We start from the raw sequence: 24,935 nt of genomic DNA, 5'->3' as shown, positions 1-24,935 counted from the left end.
ATAGCCAGCTGTATCAAATGTAGCTATTTAGTAATCATTTTTGCCATTATTTATCCCATTTACTTCCCCAAACTTGGTTGTGAAACCAGGCTTCTGATGGCTTTTGCTGTCGTCGTCTTCTGCAGTCATTTGCAGGTTAGCTCCCACCAGTGGTCTCTATATAATGATAGAGTATGCTGTTACTTTTTTTTTTTTTTAATCTCACCTTAATGCTATGCCATCTATTAAAAACTATACATGCACGTGTTCTGTAATTTGTTTTTCTTCCTGTCCCCATTACAACTTTTAGCTAAATCACCACTGTATTCGCTGCTGGGACTGCTCTGTAGTAAAGGCAGACCTGAACTAACCCGCTGATCTACTGAAAGCAGCTGGGACACCATGGAGCCCTTAGCAAGCTGCAGGTGGCGGCCGAGAAGGTTCCCTGGTTACATACTGGAGCACAACGTGCTTGTGGTGGAGATAGGAGGTGACGTTGTGTCCCCAGCTCGCTCACTGAGCACGAGCCTGACTTGTTCTGAGCCTTAAGTAGATCATGAGAGTGCAGTTAGTTATCTCCAGCATCAGTGGGAAATAATGTGTAAATTATTGACACACACACATGACTGAGAATTGCTTCTTGAACTGGGGCCTGAAGGGTGTTACAGCTGTGACTGGTTGCTGCTGGTGTGAAAGGCTCACACACAGCTACAGGTCAGATTTCTATTATTATTCTATATTGAGAAAATTTGTTATTTGGAGTATTAAAAAAGCTCTCCGTCCTTCCACCCTCTTAGAACACAAAAACGATCTCGAACTTAGCTTGCTATTTAAAATCATTGTGCTTTTAGGATTTTTTCTACAATAGAAGAAAACTGATACATTGGTGGCTTTCTAAACCGCCACTGAGAGCGCTGCATTTCTTCTTGTATATCTGAGTATGTGAGACACTTCTGTGAATGTTTAAGCTGAGCTACTTGCTTTTGTAAGTCCAGAACGGGTTTTCTCCTTTTAATTGTTACAGTTGTGATATGCCCAAGGTAATTTCTGTAGACTAAAAACAAAAACACAAACAAACAAACAAACAAACAAACAAAACAAAAAAACCAAAAAAAAACCCAAACAAAACAAAACAAAAAAAAGCAGGGGGAAGAAAAGCATCTAAAATTGCTGTACTGAATTAAATATTTGTCAGTGTATTCTTATTTCATATTCAGGATCCTTCCCACGGAGTTTAAAAACTTAGTGTGCTTAGGCAACTTGGACACTTGGACAGAAGGAAGGCAAGGGGAAAAAACTCTTCAAGATTCGTATTTTGAGCACTTTACTTCAGCCAGAAAGCATGTGATTTTGCTAGCTCTGGGTAACCATCTCCTACATAAGCACAGAAATAATGAATTTAGTAATGACAGTGAAAATTTCTCCATGGTTTTTGTGAGCTCAAACAACAATCAACTTTGGTTTTTGTAGAAGTCGGTTTCAAAACTATGAAGTCATGTCCCTCTCTTCTTTGTTTCTTCATCGAAAGTGAAAGTGGTCATTAGTTACATCCATGCTCAATGAACCCATTAACCTGCAGCTCACCACAGCGCAGTGGCTTGTCTGGTCCATGCACACACACGGCCCATTAGGAGGCACGTTGTGCAGTACAAATTAGTGTTTCTTTTTTGCCCTTTGCTATGTTGTCTTTATTTCTACATCACTAGAGTCAGTGTTTTGCACATTGCTCAGTCTTTTCTACTCAATGTCAAGGTCCCCTCTCGTCTTTCTATTCATTTCCTAGAATTACTTTAACGTTCCTAATCAAATCTGGGGGCTTGTTTCTCATGGAGTCTCCATCATATCTCCTCTTTAATTTTGTAACAGCGAAGGTCACCAAAACTAGCTGTAGAACTTCTGAAAATTTGTATTATTTTTGTTCTCTTAATTTTTATTATGAACTTCAGTGTGCCACTTAGTTGAGATAAAAATTTTTTTCCTTTAGTTGAATTCACAGATATATGTATACAAAAATAGTTAGCTGTTTAGCCTGTTTAACAATATTTTACCTTACTCGCTGGGGCTTCCAATTAAAATAATGAATGAAGGTAAGTTTGACAACTTGAGATCCACCCATTTAACATGTGTCCTTAAAAGGCAAAGGTCACATTTTATTTCAATTTTGAGGCTGCTCAATCATTTCGAATTGTTCTTTTGATGCATGTTCTATTAAAATGATATCCGTGATTTTTTTTTCACTGACAAGAAAAATATCTATATGGTACTAGAAAATGTAGTGATGTCTCTGACATAGACATGAAATACTTACTGTTGATTTAATTAGGTCTGAGACAGTCATGTCAGTAAGGTCACTATGTTCTGCAAAATTTTTAATTTTTTTTTTCTCCTAGCTTTTCACAGTCTTTTTATCAGAAGGACTTCAATATCACAAAAGGCCTATTTTAAGGTCTGTGTTTCTGAATAAATTTTCTCACATTAGGAATGTTTCAGTCTTCCTACACCATCATACCACATCCAGACAAATTATTGATCCGTCATTGTGGTGTTTGAAAGTCTCTTCCAGACATGAAAAAATAGTTTTGGCTCTGTTTTAGTGGTGTTTCTCAGATAACATGAGAGAAATACCAATATATGGCAGGGACAAAATTAACGTATGTTATTGAAAGAGACCGCAGTTTTCCTGTCACCCTCGTTTGTATGTGGGATTTTGGCAAAAATCTCAGACTTTTAAAATCAAAAAGCTTTTATCCATTTTATAGATAATTTGCATGGAAGATAAGCTGTGTAATTCCAAAACCAACAAATTGAGATTCTCAATGTAATTTTACTATTTTATAATATTGATTAAAAACTCTCCACTGAAGTCAAGGCCTTAGTGGTGCTTGTCATTGTACAGACTTGTTAAATGAGTGTAACAAAGACACGACTAGTAGCAGAATTGAGTAAGCTGGGAATAACTCTTGTTGTCTGGCCAAGACTCTAGAAAAATTATAAGGTAAGGCTAAATAAAGAAATAAATCCTGTATTTTGCAACCAGTGAGCATGCTACTGCAAGGATTTGTTGTTTTTCTAAACGCAATGTTCAGAAAAAATTAAGTGAAAGAGGATATAGCAAAGCTTAATTTTTTTACTGTAGCCATTTCTGTTTGTCCTTCTGTTATAGAGGCCTTTCAGCCAAACTGGCATGGGAAATATGGGGCTGTTTTCTCCTTTGTTGTAATTAACCACATCTTAATTATCAAGGTATACAACCAGTACCGACAATCAGTTGCATCTTTGTTTTTTATCAGGGGGTATTTTCCGTGGTTTGCTTGGAGTGAGAATCCAGGACAACTTTTGCTTCATTAAAGCAAACAACTATCACATCTTTTAACATAAATATCGAGTTAATTGCTTGTGGATGGTAAGACAACTAACGGTCACTGTTTGCACTGAGGTGATTTAAGAAAGTCATGCTTTTTGGGAAAAAGTCATCACATCGTTGTTTAGATTTAAAAGCTAGTGGGCCTTGTTAAGTCTGTTGTGAAAGACATGGAAAGGTGTAAGGAGGAGGAGTTGGTGTCTCTTCTAAAATATTTAAGGGTCTATACAATCAGTCATTGTCTCAGGATGGCCTGTAATTTTTTGGCAAAGTGTATTACAAGAGCTGCATAACAGCTGGAGCAGCTGGAGCGTTCCCTGTAAGCAGGACATCTTTCCTCTGCTGTTGGGCATGACTCTCTCCAGGTTTGATCTCTTCCTAGATAGGGTGGGTTTGAGTTTGAAATAAAAAGATAATTTTTCTGTTTGTCAGATGAATAAGGAAAATAAATCCTATTCTACTAATGGAAGTTTCTGCAGGGTGTTTATGCCCTTTGAAGATGCATTTCTTTACCTTTTGTATAGAAGAAGTTTCTAAGCAAATATTGGATAAATACTGCTCCAATTTCAACTGAATATCATTCTGCATATAGCCAACAAGGACTTTTAAAAAAATTATAATGTTATGAAGTGAAGCAATTGAATCATTGTCCAGCCCATTTTGAGAAGAGCATAACTCTGTGTCCAACCACAAAAACTGTAAGAGTGAATGCTGAGACATTCATCAAGGTACTTAAAAAAACAAAGGAGAAAATTGACAAAATTGATCTACTGTGAAACATGTCAGTACCTTTTCAAGGTAACATTTCAGCAGTCTAAAACATCAGTGCTTATTGAGTGTGGTGCATCCACAAAAGAGAAAACAAATTTAGAAAAACCAGTGCAGAACACTGCAAACACTTAGAGCATTATTCAGTCAGTGCCACAGATCAATTTAAATTTTGTGGTTTGGAGTTTTTTTTGTTTCTGTGAGTACTGTCCACATCAGAAATCTAGAATGTTTTAGCTCACTTCTAGATCAGAGAGCGAATGCATGATGTTTGAAGATTTCAGTATATAACAAATCTAGATGTTTAGGATCATTCTTCTAAAACAACAAAAAAAATCTGAAGTTACTTGGTGATGTCTTGTCACTTAAGTAATTAATCCTAAGTTTGACCATTTAAAAAAAAAAAAAAAAAGAATTTCAGTGTTCTCATTCTCCCTTTGCACATGAAGTCTAGTACAGCCAAAATATTCACCACATATTCAGGGAGTCTTCGTCCCACATTTGTTGTTCCCTACAGGTAGCACTATCTGAAAGGAATCTTCTTTCATTTGGCTAACGAATGAGGCAGAAATATCTCAGCAGAGAAGACTTGAAGTTAGTTGTCTTTGTGCTTGAACACCTGCTTAGTTTTTTTGTCTAGTTTAATTCTTCAGTCTCCAAAACCTGGCAGTTCCCAGCCTGCCTCCTTGACCTCTCACTGCCCTCAGACAAGCCGTTCTGTCCAAGAACCATCCAGAACAGCTGGTCTGAAAGGCAAATACCTCACTTCTGTGGTATGGATGAGAAATGTTCTCTTTGCCTTTTTAAAACAAAGGGACTGGGAAACATAGTACTTTGAACTCTGCTTTATTCACAGAATCATATAATAATCTAAGCTGGAAGAGACCTCTAGGGGATGTCTGGTCCAACCTCTTGCTCAAAGCAGAGCCAGTATGGGTTTGCTCCGTTGGGTTTCGAGTATCTGTGAGGACAGAGATTTCACAGCCAACCTGGGCAACCTGTTCCAGTGCTTGACATCCCTCCTGGTGGAAAATAATTTCCTTGGGCCTAATCAGCATTTCCCGTGCTGCAACCTGTGCCCGTGGCCTCTCATCCCCTCCACATACGTGTCTGAAAGAGTCCAGTTCTGACTCCCTGCCCATCAGGTGCAGCATTAACAGCCTTCTCTTCTTAAAGCTTTTTATTATTCACTTATGCTCTACTGCTGGAAATAATTTCCTAGTTTTAACAACTTACTAGCTCATAAGCAGAGAAAGGACACACAAGCATACTGTTTGGACTTTATGGTAGGCTTAGAAGGGTAGGTCAGTGAACAGAGAAGTGACGTTTTCATCCATAAGCATCCTTCTGTTCCCACATGTAGGGCCAGAACCATGAATGGACTATATACGGACACAGGGCCATTGCTCCAAAACTACTTCTGTTTTGTCCAGTAGCTTTTAATGTGAGAGAGGGAAGCAGCCCTGAGACCAAAGTCTGGAACCAGATCCCCCTTTTCAAAGAATGTGGCTGCTGTTCTGGGCTTGGGTTCTGTTCTCGGCCCAGCAAACCTTAGAGGGTGGAGTGGAAAACGCCCCATCTCCAACTATTTGGTTGTCTTCTGAAGGGGTAGGAAATGGAAACTCGAAACCAAGGTGCCAATAGAAAACTCTCCAGTGGGCAATGTCTTTTCCGAGGGGAAATCTTCAAGGAACAATCAATGTCTTGTTACCATTTATTTGCAGAATATGCAACATACCTAGGATGTGTGGGTGCAGAGGGAGGTAGTGGAGAGCAGCCTGAAAGCTGGAAAGGCTCAGAAAGCATCCCTTTCTCCTCCTCTTGGTTTGCTGGTATAAGGTGACTGAAGAGAAGGAGATGACGAGAAGGGAAGGAGGAAGCTGGAGAAATAGAGCCCAGTTTCTCGCTCAGCAGTTTGTCCCCCTGTGTGTATTCAGAATGAGGAACCCTCAGCACTTCTATCCTTCCCACATCTATTTTCTTTCACTCTTTATGTAACTCTTGATGAGAGCCATCCCTCCTTCCAGCCAAAGACTGAGGAATGAGAAGAATGAAAATAAATTCATTGCAAGTCAAATGGATGAGGCTGGGCCTAGCGCAGATGGAGCAGGCTGACTGGAGCAAGGCTCTTGGTGGGCTCTGTTCTCAGGGCTCAACCAGACGTCTTTTTCCCAGACTGTGAGGATAATGATGTTGCTGTTGCTTTTTCTTAGATTCATAGAACCACCTTCAGACATAAAACTCTGGGGTTCTGAGCTTCATGTGTATCAGGCAAAACTGTCAAGCCTGGTCAATATCTGACCATATTGAGGGAAACAGAAGGCGCCGAAGGAAAACAGTGCTGCTGTGTTGGAGGGGGCATCACTTCTCATCGGAGTCTTGCTTTGGCTGCACTATTGCAAGACTATTATTTAAGCTGAATTTAAATAACAAAAACCCAGTCAGTGATTTTTTTTCAGATTCTTGGCACCCTTAGGACGAAGTAGGACTTTAGAGCCATTGGTCTGAACAAAAGCTTAAAAGTGAAAGTGCAGTATTCCAGCATATCCAGTAGTTCAACTGGAGGAAGGTGTGTCAAAGCAATCTGCATTTTTTACTTGTATTCAGTTTTTATTATTGAATGCCACTCTGGGGAAGGTTGTGTTGTAATGATGGATGAAATCGTTCCTACAAGTGGAAATGTGTTTGTTGGACAAAATAATGCCATATAAGTAGAGACTAAAAGAGTAGATATCTTTATTTAGAAGAAATTAATGAGGGAGCTTAATTAAAGTGTATAAAGTAACAAAAAAAGCAGTTCATTTTGCTTTTCTGTGTATTTGCCTCAAAAATTAGCTGCTGCTATCCAAATTAAGTTTGGAAATAGTACATCTAAACTGGAGACATTATTTTTTCTATGGGCTTACTTTGTGAAGTTCATCACATAAAACCATTGAAGCTCAAAAACTGAGAGTGTGAAAGTGTAACCGTGTAATACAACTGACAATACAGCTAAAGGCTTAAATTAGGGGGTTTTTGTGTACAACAGGGCTACTGAAGCCTGGTTTCCTATGGATTTACATCCTGTATTTCTCTAATAACTATCCCACTATGAGAAGCTCAGTTTGTATTCTTCTTTTTGTTGTTCTTTTTTTTTTTTTCTTTTACAACCCCAACCGAGATAGAGGTGGTGTGCAGTGTGGTTAATGCAGACTGGTTTTGCCTCACTGTATGCTTATTTGAGTTGACCAGCTGATTTTGCAAATGGACTATAAAACAGGTATGTTTTTGAGGACTATAAACTGTTCATTACGTAGGATGATCTCTAACTGAAAAGCTGAGGAAGTTTGCCATATGAGCGGGTATTTTTCATTTTGAGGTTCCTTGAACTTTGCTTGGAAACATTCAATAGCGGATTAGTCCGATTTTTGTATAGTGATTCCTCTGTGTATAGTTTGACATGAGCTTTGCAATTGTTTTGGCTTCAAGGCACTACGTGTGTCTAAGGGCTTACGCGTGACAAGCGTGTAAATGGATTGTGTCCTTGCGTTAGAATTCTCCCCCTTCCCAGATTTTGGTGTTACTGGTAAGTCATAGTACATATATCCGATCATATATGCTCAAGCTAAGCTTCTCTGATCTTTGACCAGTTTGAAGACTTTTTAGGAGCCTGTTTTCTTTCCTGTCGACATCACAGTGTATACTTACATGAGTGTTACAAGCTACGCTAAAACTTTTGAACGAGCTTTAGCAAGTCAGCAGACTTTGCTTCAAGATGTGTGGGTTCTACCATCTCACAAACTTGCGCCTCAAGGGAGCGGGGAGAGACACCTTTTCATGCTGTTGGTGTTCCTCATCTCACCTATCCCCACCTTTGCTGTAGAGCTGCGGTTATATGGCTGGTTGCCATTCGTTAGAGGATGTGTTGAATTAGCTATGCAATGCATTTATGCCTCGGGGCAAGTTCCTTTCCAGCTCACAGCACAGGAAGATTCTAACTGAAGTGGAGAATAAAATTTTTATAAACTGGGACTTGAACACTCAAGTGCTGTAACATGCTTTCAGCTAACTTCATCTTTAAATACAGATAATGAATCCACTTCAGTTTGTATTCAGATAAGAAATGTCATTCATTCTGTATGAGTGCAAGTATCTATATAAAATGGGTGACTTTTACAATTTGGTCATAGCTTAGATTTTTTTTTTTTTACATTATTTAAACTAGATAGATAAGATGATAGTGATGTACTTGTAAATGAATTAGGGCATTGGGCTCTGTATTGGAGGAAAACATAATTTATAAAACCCTGTATAATTAGTTACTGTAGATACCTGTGTTCAAAAAAGCCCTTTCTTTAAAAGCCAACACAGTGATGTAAGCCAGCTATGAAAACCAGGTGGGGCACATTAAAGATCATTAAATGCTGCCATGCTTTCAGGATAATCAAATCCTGAAGATCCACTGGCCTTGGTTCCCAGGCTCTGGCATGAGGCAGCGGGCTGGAGTTGGTCTGGGGACACCTGTATTTTAGGGTGGAAAACAAGTGTTTCATGACGATCTCATGAAGCTGTTCAGGAAAAAATAATAATAAAAAATTAAAAAGCCCTTAATAAGTGTTATTACTATTTAGAGCCTCAGCAAAGTCGACATACTGGGAAAAAAACATAGTTTGTCATTTTTGTTTGTGCTGTTTCATTGGAAATTTAACCTGTCATTTACCCAAGCTTTTTAGGTGCCACATCTTGCCAGCAGCTTGCCATGAAATGTCTGTTATTCCATGAAAATATTGTCCTTCTCACATGGTCTATCACCAAACCATTGTCAAGTTCCCTAGCCTTACTGAGAAGACAGAGTTTGCATGGATATAGCTCAGTACAATAAAGTTTGACACATCCCATTTTACTGACAAAGTTTGCTTTTGTCCACTGTAACAAATGTAATCATATGGTGTATAAATAGAAACCTGCATTACAAAAGACAAAAGTTCAACATGCCCATTTCAAAAAAACAGGGGATGGAATGGATGTGCATAAAATCCAGTTTTTGACTGCAGAAAGTGTGAGTGGCTGGTCTGCCAGTTCTGCACAAAAGTTCTCAGGCAGTGGCTTAGGTATGAAATGCCCAGATATTTAATTTTTTTTTTTTTTAATATATTTAAGTGTGCCCTTTGGAGAGCCAGCATCTTTCAGGTGATGAAGTAATGTAGTTTGTAATGTAGTTTAAATTATCTGCAATCCTGTTGTAGTGAGGAGGCAAAACGGAGCAGCTGAGAGGATTTCAGAGCTTTGTATGACAGCTTTGGTTCTTGCCTTTACCTCAGGAAGGGGCGGCAGGGGCTCTGTGCTCTTAGTGATCCTTGTGCGCGCCAGCGTTGCTGAAACCCACCCTGTTGTGCCTGTGTTTTCTGACAGCTGCAGGAGGCGATCAAGGCCGGCAAAGGTGTGACTTCTGCAATCGACCTCTGCCGGTGCCACGGCAGCCGAGCGCTGGCAGCCCTGGAGCGCTTCCCTCCCTCCGAGGCCAGGGCTGCCTTGGCCAACATCGTCTACGCTGTCACCAGGTTTCCTTGACCTGTCACCCCGGGAGAGGCTGCTCTTCCCCCCGTGGCGGGTGAGAGCGGCCTGGCAGAGATGCTGACGACACCCCACACCCCGGTCAGCTCATCTCCTCGTCCTGTCCCCACGGAGCAACGCGCACTGGCTGCCACCGCCACCACCAGCAAAATTCGGGAGGGGGAAGGAAAAAAAAAAGGTCACAGCCGGCTTTGGCTTGTTATGCCAGAAGCACACTTGAGGCTGCACCAGTAGAAATAATTAATGAGTCCCGTTTCCGTGACCTCAGCAAATGGACAGGAAATAAGTGGGTATTGATTGGGTACTGGCAGGGACGGCGCCAGGGCGGAGGTGGTGGTTTTCCTGCCCGAGGGATGGAGGGGTGCGAAGATCCAGGTGTCACAAGAAACCTGCTCCAAGCTGCCCAGAGAGAGTGAGCTGCCGAAGCTGGGAATTAACGTGCCCACTTACCAAGGGGAAGGGCAGTTTGGGGGATTAATGGGGGAAAATCCTCTCTCTGTCTCCGTGCAGTCATGTCTCTTCGCACTGGTTTTATGTATTCAAATATAAAATTACCCTGTGCCTAATGCTTTCCGTATTTGAGAAACTCGCTGAGAAAATGTGTCAAGCATGGTAAGTAGGAGTTTTAAAATATTTAATCAAATATTAATTTGGCTCTGTTAAGGGAAGTGACTGCCTGCGTTTTATACTGTGTCTGTAAAAGTATGTTTCTCTGGGTTAAAAGAATGAGGTTTTTCCAACTCTCCTGGTGAGGGAATATCCTACCCTCAGATCAAGAGGTTTGTTTCAACACAGTCTTACACAAAAGAATTTCCTAGGTTTGTGACACTTGCATTCATTTAAGCCAAATAAATGTTAACTTGTAAGGCTAGGCATGGGCCTTTGGCAGAAGGGAAGAAGGAATGCTCTTCTGTGAGTACAGTCTTTCACCACGCTGACTAAAATGCAGAACATACAGGAGAAGTTTTGAACCTCGGTGTGTTGAATGTTAAAGTCCAATTACAGACGGCATATAAGGTGTATCAGAAGCCTGCAATTTGAGACCGTCTCTGTTTTGTTCATAGGAGATGATTTTTGTGGTTTGCATGCATGCAATCTGAGAACGCCGTTGACAAGAAGGCTGAGTTTACATAAATGATCTAGATTGAGACTCAGCTACCTTTCTTCCTTCTGTGGTGTAATTACAGCCCAATCTGGAGACAGCTAGCACAGCAAACAGATTTCATTACATCGCTCACTCAAACACTAAGTGGAGTTATTTCTGTTAAATTCTCTCCTCCCTCCTTCTCCCCCTGCACTCCTTCCCCCGGCACACAGCTTGTTTGTCATAGACCAGCGTGTCGCATTCCACGGAATGCAAAATATAAATAAAAACTCTATTCTCTAAAAATATACTGAAAATACATCCTCCATAATGTACATAATATTCTGTGTAATATATGCCTATATTATACCATAGTGTTATATGTATAATAAGCACCCTCGAGGCACAATCTTTGTATGGGAGCAGCATCTGCAACCCAGGACTTGCTTTGTTCTGAAGAGTGGCTTCCACACCAGACCCCTTCTTGCTTGCACTTTTTCTCGTGCCTGCCCTGGCACTTTCTCTCTACCCAAGCCTCGGGCACTTCTGCCTGAGTTAGCACTGTCCCTGCAGCAGGAGGGCTGGAGGCAGAAGAGGAGCACGAAGAAGCGTGGGCCAGGCAGCAGCAGTTACAGCTATCTGCTATAGCAAACCACCCTGCATTTCCACCTGTGAAGTTCCCTGAAGTACTGCTAATGTAAAACACGTGCTTGAAAGAAATACCTGAATTCAACCATAGTCATATTTCAGCTTTTTTTGGTTCTGGTTGGGAGCCATATGTTGCGTTTTCTTTGTCTTGCGTGTACACTAAATGGTTCATAATGATTTAGGGCTGTAAGAAACTTGGGTTTGCTGCAGACATTCTGAGCCATCTCACCTCAGTCACCTCGGTTGTGTGAAAGAAATATCAAACATACTGCAAAACTGTGTAAGCCTGGTTTACTTTTTCATGAAAGTACAATTTTTTTATTTGTACTTTTTACTAATAAAGGCAAATCAACAAAATTGAATGACCTTCTTTTGTATTTTTATCACCAGAGAGTTGATTGCTCTTAAACTATTCTTCAACCCTGATTTAAAAAAAAAAATCCTTTACCAGTCCCTTACCAGCACTATCAAGTAATCTTATATTTAAGAAATTTACCTGAAATTATTGAGAAATTTTTGTTGTCTTGTTTCCTCCAAGTAAACTACAAGCCTTATACCCCCTCTCAAACTCTTGGTGAATTAATCACTGCTGTGTTATTAATATACTCCCCATACCTTGTACAATTTCTGAGCACTGGTGAAACCTTAAGGCTGTTCTGGTTTTATTTTTATCTCCTTGATTCCTTTTCCCCACCCACCTCTGTAAGGAGGTTGAGAATAGGGAGGCCCTTGGTCTGGGGGGGGGTGACTGAGGAAGGAATTCACACCTTTCACTTCAGTCATCTAGCTACGCAACCAGCTGCTGCTCTGAACCTATCCCAGGTTTTGTATTGCTTGGACCATTGCACGGGTGCACAAAATACAGGACAAGGTCCCAATTGCTCTTTAAACCAAACTAAGTTCATCTCCTACAAAGAGCACAGCTGCAGTGCTAGAATGGCTCTTTCATAGGTCTGTGATGGAAAGTAATTTTGCTGCCAGCTGAGTATTTCCAGCTCCACAACTCTGATAACACTGTATAGGAAGGTCATTTGGAAAGTGACATACACAGAAGAATAGAAATGTTGACTGGAAGGCACTGCTGAAAGTCATCTAGTCAGATCTCCCAAAACCTGAAGTCTGGTCTTGGAAACCACCAGGTTGCAGGTCCCCAAGCAACTTGTCCCAGTGCTGCTCTCCCTTCCTTGTTAGGTTTTCCTGATGTCCAGCATAGCTGGTGGCCAGTGCCCATTATTTATCATCTGCCACTGCCAAGAATTGTTTGGCTCCTCTGTCTCACTAATTCCCTATCCTGCAGCTGTGTGCTGCAGTTCAGTTGCCTGTTGGCTGCTTCTTGCTGGCCGGAGCAGCCCAAGTTCTGTCAGCCTCTCCTGGGAGCCATGTGTACAAGGGCCTTGACTAACGGGGTTGCCCTCCAGTGAGCTGCATGATCTTCCTGTCATCCCTGTTGGGTCATGAGCCCGAAAGAGGCCAGATCAGGGGCAGACTCACTGGGTATAGTAAGGAAGAGAACGAAAATTTACCCTGATGTACTGAGTCTTGCTGTGATGGAGCTAATTTTCTTCGTGGCATCCCATCTGGCGCTGTGGTTTGGATTTGTGACCAAAACAGCATTGCTAATGCACCAGTGTTTTAGCCGTTGCTCAGAAGTGCTTGCACAGGGCCCAGGCTTTCTCTGCTCCTCGCACTGATGCCCAGCAAGTGGGTTGGGGGTGGGCAAGGGGCTGGGAGGAGTCATGACTAGGACAGCTGACCCAGACTAACCACAGAGATGTCCTGCACTGTATAACATCATGTTCAGCAATAAAAATGGGATGAGGTGTGGGGATGTTCCGGGGTGTCTGTTGCTCAGGGATTGTCTGGGCATGAGTTGGCTGGTGGTGATTGCTTTTGCATCACTGATTTTTCTTTGTTTTGTTTTCACTTTTCCCCTTTATCTGTTAAATTGTCTTTAGCTCAATGCACTGATTTTCTTATTGTTGCCCTTCTGATTCTCTCTCCCATCCTGCTGTGGGGGCAGTGCGTGAGTAGCTATGAGGTGCTTAGCTGCCCTTGAGTCCACCACAGTCCTTTTTGGCACCCAGTGTGGGACACATAGGGTTCAAGATAATGAGACATTTGACCAGAGTGTGCTAGAGGGAACTTACTGTGCTTGTTTAGGTGTTGCTGGTCACAGGTTGACTTATTTGTTCCCTTACCCTCGCTGTGTCACGCTCTCTTTTGCTGTACATCAAATTTGAGAATTTGCTAAAGGCTGGGTTTGGCTTTTTCAGTTTGCTGTGCTGTGTAGCACTTGCTTGTGTTTTACCCGAGAGAACTATGATGAAAGCACTGGCCCTGAGCCTAGTCCGGTATTTGGGCCCTGCATTGCTGCCGTCCCAGTACTTCGGGAACCATCTTGTGGAGACAATTAACAATTACACCTTTTCGCTCTTCTCCTCTGAGAGCCAATTTGTAAAGGAAACAAAGAATGGAGCCTTCCCCTTCATGTCCTCCAGCCAGTTGCTTTCCACCTTCTTACAATGACTCTTTGGTGTTTTGAACATCCCTGGGTAATCAGAATGCTCACATCGATATGTCTCAAGAATCTGTTTCCAGCTTTTCCTAAGGTCAACTGACTTTGAGGAATACTACACAGGGACATGCTCTGAGGCAGTGTGGCCGTGGCTGACAAGGTACACGGGAGAATATGGGCAGGTATCTAGAACAGTTTTCACCTCTGGTGGTGTGGGCTTTGACCCCCAAACTAGTGCAGGATCCTGATAAAAGTGACAGAACATTTGAGAAAAGGATGCCCTGGCTATGTTAAAGGGACACAACTTCTCGCACCTTGCTGGGCCTGGCCTACACCTGCTGAGCACTGTTCAGCACCCTCGGGGAGTGAGAGGATCTGGAGACATATAGGCACTGTGGCTAAACCAGAGACCTAACTAACTCTCAACTACATCAGTTGGTCCTGTAGTCAAGAAGAAACAATGGAATCAGAAGTCAATTTGTTTACTCAGGGAGGAAGAAGCTTCTCCTAAGAGGGAGCGAGATGAGGAGTCAGAGGCAGCTGGTTGTGCAGCAGAGCAGTCTCAAGAACAGGAGGGGGAAGAGAAATCATAAACGAGGCAGAAACCTCTGGCTCCCTATCCCTAAGTGAGCTGTCAGATATGCACAAAGATTATAGCCATCAACCTGGTGAGCTAATTATCAGCTGGTTGCTCCAATGCGGTGATACTGGGACCAACAGTCAGGAATTGGAAGGCAAGGAAGCCCAGCAGCTGGGATCCCTCACTGAGGGACCAGGGCACCAACAAAGGGATGGGAAAAGGGGTAGCTGCTGGAGGCAACTCCTGTCAAGCGTGAAGGTATCTCCTCAGGGAAGATCTTGTAAACTATCATGGCAAGTGGACAACCACTGAGAGCATTATCCAGTATCTGAGGGAATTAGCAGTGGTAGAGATGATCTACAACAACGAGGCATCAAAAGACCTGGATGAATTCCAGTGCATGGGGTCCATGTGGCAGAAGTTTATATGGAGCACACCAAAGACATATGCCTGGCACTATGGAGTTGGCCAGACACTGAAGCACCAACGGTGGGTAGATTGGCCAGCCAGCTCAAGCAAGCTGAAGAGAATCTCACTTCCATCCCAACCCTACAGGTTTGCATCTTAGCTGAGGAGAGACTATCCCAATAGTTCCACCTATTCAAAGACAGCATATCTTTCTCCTTGCCCATACCAGCCACCATCTCAGCTATTGAGGGTCGGCTCTTCTCTACTCAAGGCTAAGGGTACCATGGGTGCATCTGCATGCCTCCTTGTGGTTCTCTCTGTCTGACCACAGGGAGGACACGAGGAAGTGGGATGGTGAACCCACCTTGAATCTGGAAGCTGGGTTTTGTGAGTTGTAAGGAAAAACAGTGGCCAAAAAGGATCCATCCAGGAAAATTACCACTCCAGTTGCTGTTGAGCAATTCCCCAGAGTAGAAGGGCTGATCCTTCTTCTGACCCAAGTAAGGGACTTGTGGTTTGCAGTTATAAGAATCAGGTAATGAATGCTCCAACCAGGAAGAGAGGAGCCCTGTCTCCAGCCAAGCAGAGGAAGGGGACAACTAGGTTTATTGGACTGCATGGATTTGACAGCCTGGCACACCTGATCAGCTGGCTGTGCTTCTCCTAGGGTAACCCAGCATGTGCCTTGCCTTATTTGCAATAAAGAGTGTATACGTGGCCCATATTCAACTCAGTGTCCAACTTGATAGAAGTTGCTAAAAGATTGAGAAGCTCTTTCTAGTTAATGGAAACATGAAGAAAGCATTCTCTGGAGTGGCTGGGGAATGCTGCTTGCCGCAAGCGGTGTTAAAGATGCTAGACCAGACTCCTCAAGGGTAAACCTGCTGCTGAAATCTCTCCATTGCTTTTTCTTCTGAGCAGGTAATATTTGAATTGTCATCGATGCAAAAGGCTAACTCAAGCAACTGTGTCATGCTGCAGATGTATCAAGGAAGTGGCTTCTGGGTCAGATCACTAGCTGTCGCTACTCTCATCAACTACTTCAATCTCACAGAAAAGTGAGGCATCAAACTTTATTTTATTCTTTGTAGTCTTCAAAGTACTTTTACCTGTACAATGTCTTATGAAAAATAAAGAGCTAAAGCTTCTCAGTCTCTCAAAGCAGTTCAAAGGAAAGAATATTTCCAGTTCTGAAAGTCATCTTTCTGACAGTCTTTGCATTAAATTATCTTTTTTTTCTTTCAGAAACCAATCCCTAAGATGTATTAATTATTTACATAATTTGCATTCACGTGTTTCTTCTCTTTAAGGATAAACCTGTTTTTCTAAAGCTAAGAGAACATAGCCATTAAGCTAAAATTCTGACAGCAAGTTGGCAAATGCCTTTAAAATCACCAAAAAGATAAAGCACAATGCTTGCTGTAAGTTGTGGAGGGGAGAAAAGAGTGACAAACTGGCGATCAATACACCAAAGCTTCATGCAGTGTCACCTTTGTCCACATCTTCAGGCATTCACACTTGTGGGTGACTCTGTTTGCAGTTCCCGGCATTGCTGCCAGATCCAGAGCCACCACCGCCAGCGAGGAATGCTCTGGCTCCCTCCTGTGATCCCTTCTCTGCAACACTTGGAGCTGACTTGTATTCCTTCCTATTTCCAAAATGCTTTTGTCGGGGTACCTCTCTCGAGGACAGGGAGCCTTTTTCTCCAAAATAGAAACAGCGACTAGACGACTTCCTTACTAAATTGGAAAGCAGTATGCTACAGTATTCTACCAACTTTACATGATGAACTTGAAAGTCTATCTGCTGTAGAAAGGAGGGATCGTATCATATGAGAATGTTAATTTTGGCTAATAGTGACAAACAGGCATCCCAGTGATAGGTAAACCAGTGTTTCTCAGATTTATCTGGGTTTTTCAAAATTTATTTATAAAACTCAATTTGAGGGCTATTTTGATATGATTGTGTAGGACAATCACAACTTTACAGCAACATTATAAAAAACCCTGCTTTAAAATTTTCTTATTAACTCTATTCCACTTTGTCTTCCTCCCTTCACCCCTTTCCCAAATATCAAGGACTGAAAATACTCTGCTTTATTATTAGAACAATGGTCAGCATTTGTAGTTTTAAAACTGTACACAAAAGTGAGTATTTTACTTGCACCAAACCCTGTATCTTAAAACTAGACATTTTTTATACCTTTAACATTTATAGCAGATGACATTCATCAACTGCAACATTCAAAGTTTAGTGGTTACTAAACATCAAATTATAAAAATGAAATGTGATGTAGAAGTAATTAGAAAAATTTGAAACAAGTACTGATAGTTTACTTTTTTCCTCCAGAAAAGCATAAACACTCATTTTAAAAAGCTTTCCTCTCTGCAGATGAGTGTGATGCTTTCTGTATGTGACCGGCTTCTCTGAAACAGAGCACGATTAGGAAATGGAGCATTTTCCCCTCTTGGCTAGCTTTGATGAAAGCTCTCCAACTTGCACATTGTGTCTGAACATTTCTTCATTCATAGCATGCGCCCATCGAAAACAGTTTTCTGTTTCCAGCATTTCAGCTGTACTATTTATAAGCTAGTTGAACAATGCTAACTAGAGGCAGTAAAAGGTGTGTATTTCATATGCAAATCACTACCAATAATTTTCGACAATTACACTTAGTTGCTTGCATCATTATTTTCAGCTCTAACATAAAAAACGGGCTTAGCAGGAGAACATTACAGAAAAATGTCTGCATTTGTAAGACTTATTTTTATTCAAACAATTCTATTGCTTTTGTCAACCTATGGAAGTTAATATGTTAACATTTTATATCAATGTACAAAAACAATGGCTATCTCCATCTCTGCTCAGATGCTGTATGCCCACAAGCTATAGATGGCTTTTATAATAGATGTACCTGTGCTATGATATCTTTGCAGGAAAATAGGATTTAAACATCAAGTATTTCTTAAAGACTGCTGCTGCTAAAAAGGGTCACATTACTAATAACTGGAAGTATTTCTGATATAAACTTGTATGAAAAGTAATTGCCTTCAATCACATTATATGGTAGTAAGAACCACTAAGCAGGTGGGGGTTTTCTGTTCTCGTAAACCCACGTCTCCACACCTACCTTTTTTATTAAAAAATCAGTCCAGATTAAATTTTCCAGTTTCACAGGCAAATTTCTGCTAGATAAAATGTATTCACTTTTTAAATACCTGATTGTTCTCGAAGTCATTACTGTAGTTTGGGTTAAAGCACCTAGAAGCCATGAACGAGAGATCCATGTTAATGCAAATCTATAAGGAAAGGCTCTCATCCACTCAAAGAAGAAGGTTCAGGGGGACCTTTCCAGTAGTAGTGAGGGTGGAGACCCAAAAGGGAAGATGACTAGCTGCTTCTGAGACAGTGACTTGTTTGTGAAAGAGATTCCATGACATGATGGCCCTGATAGAAGCAGCTGGGACTCAAAAAACCTAGAAAGGCTGTTTCAGTTTCAGGTTCTGAAACAAAAAGGATTCCTTTCATAAGGATTCCTACACTCCAAATACTGCTGCTTCCATTAAAAAAAAAAAAAAAAAAAGAAAAGAATTGTTTACCTAGAAAAAAAATACAGCAAATCAACCAGCTGAGTTCTCAAAGCAATCTAGTTTTCTACATTGCTTGCCAAAATATTTTTTATATTGTTGCAAATATTTGAACTTACATATCTTAATGAGGTATGAGACTATGCAAAAGGAACAAAATATTATTTCACTATAAAATGGGCAGGATATGGAACTGAGTGTTATGTGCACAAAGAAGAGCATGCTGTTTGCACTTGATTGGGAGATATGGACGTCTTTGAGAGAAAGGACTTTTCAGGCTGTATTTACCTCTTTTGGACGTAATACAGAATTTTGACAAGCAGACCTTTATGGGATAAATGTTTGATCATTCAGAGTTAGTTATGGTGTAGATAATACAATGACTGTACATTAAGTGAGCATTACTTCTTTTTAAATGCAAAGCTGTGAGATGGCATACAATGGCGTAGTTCTTGGCTGAACTAACATAGACTAAAGAGAACTGTGATTTCATTGCCAAGAGATTAAAAGAGGCTTATGTTTCCAAGAGTGAAATTGCTCAGATTTGTCAGTTTTTAAACTGTTATGGATGCAAGTGATGTATAAGTAAACTGCTGCAGCACAGAAGGGAGATTTTAGGTTGCTCACTGGGTTACTTACTCTATTCTTGAAGCTCCTTTACATTTCGGTTCCACTCCATCTTCCACTGCAGCTTTGATCTGATTTTTATTTTAAGCTTTTATATCAAATTCCCCTTCCTTTGGTGCTCAACTGTTACATATCTGCTGTCTTGCCAGTACGCGCTGGTGCTACTTCAGGCTAGAAAAGGGTTTTTTTATAACAAATGTTCATTTCATCAAAACTTTTTTCTGTGAGCTAAACTCTAAGTGTAAGATTTCCAACTCACGTGCACACTTGGAGATGAACTGGCTTGTTTTTCAAATCCAGAGATGCCATGTGGATTCTCTATTTTGATGTCCTTGATTCAGCAAGCAATACAGTTACAATTATTTCTTGCCCATCTTCATGAAGTCTAGCTAAATAGCAATTTTGAGAAGTTTCCAAGAGCAGCTGGCATTGTATCTAAGAACAAGGTGCAGCGTTGTTATAAAATTAAAAAAAAAAAAAAAAAAAAAGAGTATCAACAGGTTTGTTTCTGAGGAAAAAAAATGCAGTTTTATTAACTGGCACTCTAAACTAGTGTTTCCCAACCAGTGTAATATGTTGCTGGCAGAACCCTCTAACACTGCTTGCAGCCATAGGAAGTTTAAAAATATAAATGAAGTTCAGGTGTCTGCCACTGTTCTCTTCTGCCTGGGTTATAGCAATGTATGGATATTGCCTGCAGCATGTTACTTGTTCAGTATTGTTGCCTGTGGGCCAACAGAGTTCTAAATATTACTGTGCAATGTGTCCATACATGTCCTTTCAGTCTGCCTGGCAGTGAAAAGCATTAAGGTATGCGAAGTTGGTTATCATGTTACCTTATTTACCATTAAATATTTCAGTTTTTATAAATTTTGAATGGCAGATCACATGAGTTATTTGGACTGATTTTTTTAATGGTGCCTTTCAGATTCTCCAAAAGTCCTTACAATCACTTTGTTTTTTAACTTTAATCCAAGGCAAAAGATTTCAAAACTTGTGTGCTTTCTTTTTTTGGCAAACCAGTTCAGTCTCTTTGAAGTTTATTTATATCAAGTACATGCCTAAATAATTTAAGGTGAATTCCAAGCTGCCTAATTTAAGTACCTGCCCAATTTTGGTGAGTCAGTGCCTGACTCCTGACATGGCACACACAGCAGTGTAAGAAGTTCAGCCGGACACCTGCCGCAGGGGCAGGGGTCCAGCCTACCTCCGCAGGGCAACCCAGCCCCTTTGATCCCATCGATTCGAACCCCAGCCAGCGCGGAGGAGGAACCCACAGTAAACGTAGCCTCCACACTCTAGGCAATCCCCAAGGTGAAGCACCCTTCCAGTGGCAGCTTTCAAACTACACTCAGGTGAGGAAATGGTGCCATCTTCCAGAAGACAGCTGCTGGGCTCTGAGCTGCCTTGCAAGACAGGGCACCCACCTCAGCCTGCTGCACACATGGCATGGCCACCAACATGGGAACCACTAAAATTAATCCCAAGAGCAGGGGGAAGTAAGCCACGTTACTGGCGGGGGCTTGTCTTTTTTGTAGAATCATGGAACGGTTTGGGTTGGAAGGGACTATAAAGATCATCTAGTTCCAACCCCCCTGCCATGGGCAGGGACACCTTCCACTGGACCAGGTTGCTCAAAGCCCCATCCAACCTGGCCTTGAACACTTCCAGGGATGGGGCATCCACAGCTTCTCTAGGCAGCCTGTTCCAGTGCCACACCACCCTCATGGGGAAGAATTCCATATATCTAATCCGAATCTACCCTCTTTCAGTTTAAAGCCGTTACCCGTTGTCCTGTCACTACACGCCCTTGTAAAAAGTCCCTCTCCAGATTTCTTGTAGGCCCCCTTTAGGTACTGGGAGGCTGCTATTATATAAGGTCTTCCCAGAGCCTTCTCTTCTCCAGGCTGAGCAACACCAATTCTCTCAGCCTGTCCTCATAGGAGAGGTGCTCCAGCCCTCTGATCATCTTTGTGGCCTTCCTCTGGATTTGCTCCAATAGGACCATGTCCCTCTTATGTTGGGGGCTCCAGAGCTGGATGCAGGACTCCAGGTGGGGTCTCACCAGCACAGAGCAGAGGGGCAGAATCACTTCCCTTGACCTGCTGGTCACACTTCTTTTGATGCAGCCCAGGATACAGTTGGCTTTCTGGGCTACAAGTGCACATTGCCGGCTCATGTTGAGCTCCTCATCAACCCCCTTGTGCAAGGGGCTTGTTTTCCCATTAGGGTCTTAATGTAAAACACATATAAGTCGAAAGGTACTGGCTCCACATACCAGAGTGCTCCCACTGCTAAGGCTGTTTCTCATCTGCTTTCCTTTGGACTCCTTGACTCTTGTGTTTGGCTGCAAGGTGGCCTAGTTTCAAGATGTGTGGCGGAGAAAAGTGATAGACGATGTACTGGTACCACAGCAATAGAATCAAACCGACAAAATTAATTGGTGCCAAAAGTGTTTTCGACATCTCATGCCACATCTCTGCCTACTGAGTGCTGTAGGCTATTGCAAGGATCTACAAGAAAGAAGCCTTGCTGAAGGTTTCAGGTTGGATTCTTGCTTATGCTAAATATATGTGGTACAGGAAGCAAAAAGGTCTCTAAATTTAGGATCATTCTTCTGCTCCCTGTTGTCATACCAGCCTTCAGCATACTGAGCTGTTCTGACTCCCAGCTCAGGGGCTGCTGCAGCACCAAGCACTGCCAGCTCAGCTGCCTCCCTGCCAGCCACCACGGTTCCTCACGGCAGTCTGGGGAGATCTTTAGCTGACCAGATCCTCTGCACTATACAGAGAGGACATTCTTCGGGGGAGGGTCTGGCACCTCACAGTTTCTAAGGCTAAATGTCTAAGGAGCCTCCACAGTCCGCCCTTACAAAACTCTGTACAACTGCAAAAAGTGCTTGTAGCTTTCGGGTGGCTCTGAACACTTTTTTTTTTTTTTTTTTTTGTGGCAATGGCTGGAGTCTAGTTGCAGTTTGATCGAGCGAGAAATGACCTGTTGTACTCAAGAGCAGTGGTGATTTTTTTGGAAGAGTTCTCTTGCTGGAGCACCACAACTCCCCTCCCCGGTGACCTGGAACTTTCCAGAGATTGCTGCAGAGTCACAGAGTGGCTTTTGAGCCAAAGGCATGAAGGGGAAAAAAATGAACATTTGAATAAATGACTTGCGTAGCACAAGTTCAAATGGTGAAAAAAATGGGACTTGTCTGTCTGGGAAGCCAATCTAAGCTTGCTACCTGCATTGCCTGGAGACAACTTGGCTCACTCCCCTTTTCAATGCGTGCTGTTAGTGCAACAATATGCTCATGCTTCTTTATGCTTAGCTGAGGCCCTTCAGGTCTCCTCCTGGGCTTGGGTCCCTAGTAGCTACAATGCCTCGGGCCAGCACTATAGAGCAGCAACGAGGTGGAGTTCAAATTGGCAAGTATTTTCTCAAGGGCTCTGAAATTGAGTTTGAGATTCCACTACCTTGCTCCTGCCTTATGGTTGCCCTTCCTTAATCCCACTAAGTAAAGCATTCCAGTAAAATCCAGCAGATCTAGCACTACTTAGCAGCTGGGCCAGGTGTTAAAACATGGTACCCTTTGAGTAAACCTTCAATTAGTCTTACAATAAAGGGAGAGGGCAAACCATACTATAAACTTCAGTCTTCATAGTGCTAGCAGACTCAGAAAAGTTATCGAGAAGTGCTCTTTATCTCTAAAGAGCAAATGAACCGCTAACAGCAGAACACTTGTCTTGTTAAAAAATGTATCCTTCATTCAAGTGATTCATCAGAGGAGTTACAATGCTGGGAGTTCCTGCTTTTAAGGGCTCCTTTAAACAACTGTCTATTAATAACAATAATAAAAGGAGCAGTCAAAATCAACAAACTATTATCTGTTAGGATTATGCATGGAATATTACACTAGAAACATGCCAAAAGCCCTAAATTCGAAATTTAGAACAGCGACATAAGTGAGAGAATGAAATTTTAGAGAACTGCTTCTAAAGGAAGCACCAAAAACCTGAAGCGGTGAGGATTTTTTATTTTAAGAGCCACTCTTCGTATTTTTCAGTTCTAAGGAAATAGGAAGTATCTAGGAAAGTGCTGAGTTATTTATGGGGCAGAAGATTTATCTGAGATTTTTTTCCAGACAGTTATTTCTTAATTGACTTTCATGTTGCTATATTTGCTTTCCAAAAAAAAAGGAAAAATAAAAGAAAAATAAAAGTAGGCTCCTTATAGTGACACACAGTTTCAGAGATAACAAACTAAAGATTTATCAAAAGATTTATCTGTTAAATTCACAGCAGTGCTCAGAGTTAATGTGTTCTACTCACACATTTACTTGTCACTTGCCTGCTGTGTACTTGCCTTGCTACTTCTAGTTGATAATGTCCATGCTGGAATCCATCACCTTTCATGGCAGGATCCATCCTAATCTGTTTATTTTATAGTAAACACCTTTTATGAACACCTTTAGACTTAACTCTTTTCACTCCGGAAAATGTGAAACAATTACAATATAATTAGAGCCCTCGGCTGTATGCTTTTATTAAAAGGCAAAATGAATCTGTTCAATAGGAATGGCAACATCAGCTGAATTGTGTAAGAAAAATATTTCAGGAAAAGCTGCCAAGTTTGATATGTTGCTAATTTCAGAGTTGTTATACACAGCCAAAAAACATAACTGCCATAACTGGTCATAGGTTACAAAACTGGACTTCCCTCTCCCACATTTACGTTTTTTTTTTTTCATCTTTGAGAAACAGTTTGTTCTCCTGCAAGCTGTTAGTAGAAAGGGCACGTATGATTTGCCAGACTAATGTAATGTCTTATGTGCTCCCGTCAAATTCAGGGAAGATAAAATCTACAAGGATACTTAATTAAAAAAGAATGTGATCTCTGTTTTATAAATCATTGCTGCCATCCGCCCCCCAAACGTGAAGGACGGAAACAGCGTCTTGTTAAAACGGTGCGAGAAGAGCATAAACTCTTTAAGCTTGGACGTGAATTAAACTAACTCAATGAATTTTTTATTTTTTTTTTTTACACTGTAGGCTTAAGAGTAAAATGGCACGAAACACCAGCCTTTCCTACTTGGCGATGAAATCCACGCTAACCTTGCAGAAAGGCAGGCGCCACTTCCACGGGTGCCGCCAGCCTGCCGCGGCGCCCCAGGCAGTGCCACAGCTCGGAGGGAAGCCGCCCGGGCCGGGCTGGCGGCCGCTCAGGGGCCGGTCGCCGCTCTCACAACCCATCGGTGCGCGGCTGCCCTCGCTTTCCCTCACGCACCACCCGTGTGGTTGCCCCGGCTGACTCACGGGCATTACGCCGCGGGGATTTACTTACAAGCTCCACAGCCAGCGCCGGCCGCGGGCGTGGGAGCTGCCGGGCGGCCCCTCCGCCCGCCCGGAGCCCGCCGCTGGCTCGGGATGACCCGGCTCGGCTGACCCGGCTCACCCCCACCCCGCCGCGGGGCGGTGGGGCGGCCCGAGCGGCGGCGAGACGCGAGTGGGTCTGTGGGCAGCGGCCGTTTCCCTCAGGCCGCGGGGGCGGGAGGGCAACGGCCAGCGCGCGCGGCCACATGCCCAACCGCCTCCCGCCAGCCGCCGCGGCCACGCGCGGGCACGGGCCCCCGCACCCCCTGCCCGGCTCCCAGGGCAGGCAGCGCACGCGCACATCCGCCCCCCCCGCCTCCCCGCGTGCACGTGCGCGGCCCGCTGCGGGCTCCTCTCGCCGCGGCGCCTGGGTGCGGGTGCCGCGGCCACGCGAGACCGCGTCACGCGGAGCCACCCGGCCCCCCGAGGCCAGGGGCGCGCTTCCACGCGGCGGCCGCCTGC

At 42.7% G+C, this 24,935-nt stretch overlaps 1 protein-coding gene across 1 annotated transcript in view; it reads left to right on the top strand.

Annotated features, from left to right (window-relative positions):
* PDSS2 (decaprenyl diphosphate synthase subunit 2) overlaps positions 1–11,733 on the top strand; it is a 120,206-nt gene extending 108,473 nt beyond the window's left edge. Inside the window, exon 8 of the mRNA XM_065631304.1 lies at positions 9,500–11,733. Coding sequence (XP_065487376.1) covers positions 9,500–9,658 — 159 coding nt within the window. The 3' untranslated portion in view covers positions 9,659–11,733. The remainder of the gene's footprint in view (positions 1–9,499) is intronic.
* Positions 11,734–24,935: the final 13,202 nt, after the last annotated feature.

The sequence above is a fragment of the Caloenas nicobarica genome, chromosome 3, assembly GCF_036013445.1.
Source record: "Caloenas nicobarica isolate bCalNic1 chromosome 3, bCalNic1.hap1, whole genome shotgun sequence".
Taxonomy (NCBI): domain Eukaryota; kingdom Metazoa; phylum Chordata; class Aves; order Columbiformes; family Columbidae; genus Caloenas; species Caloenas nicobarica.
This window is presented reverse-complemented; position numbering and strand designations above follow the sequence as displayed.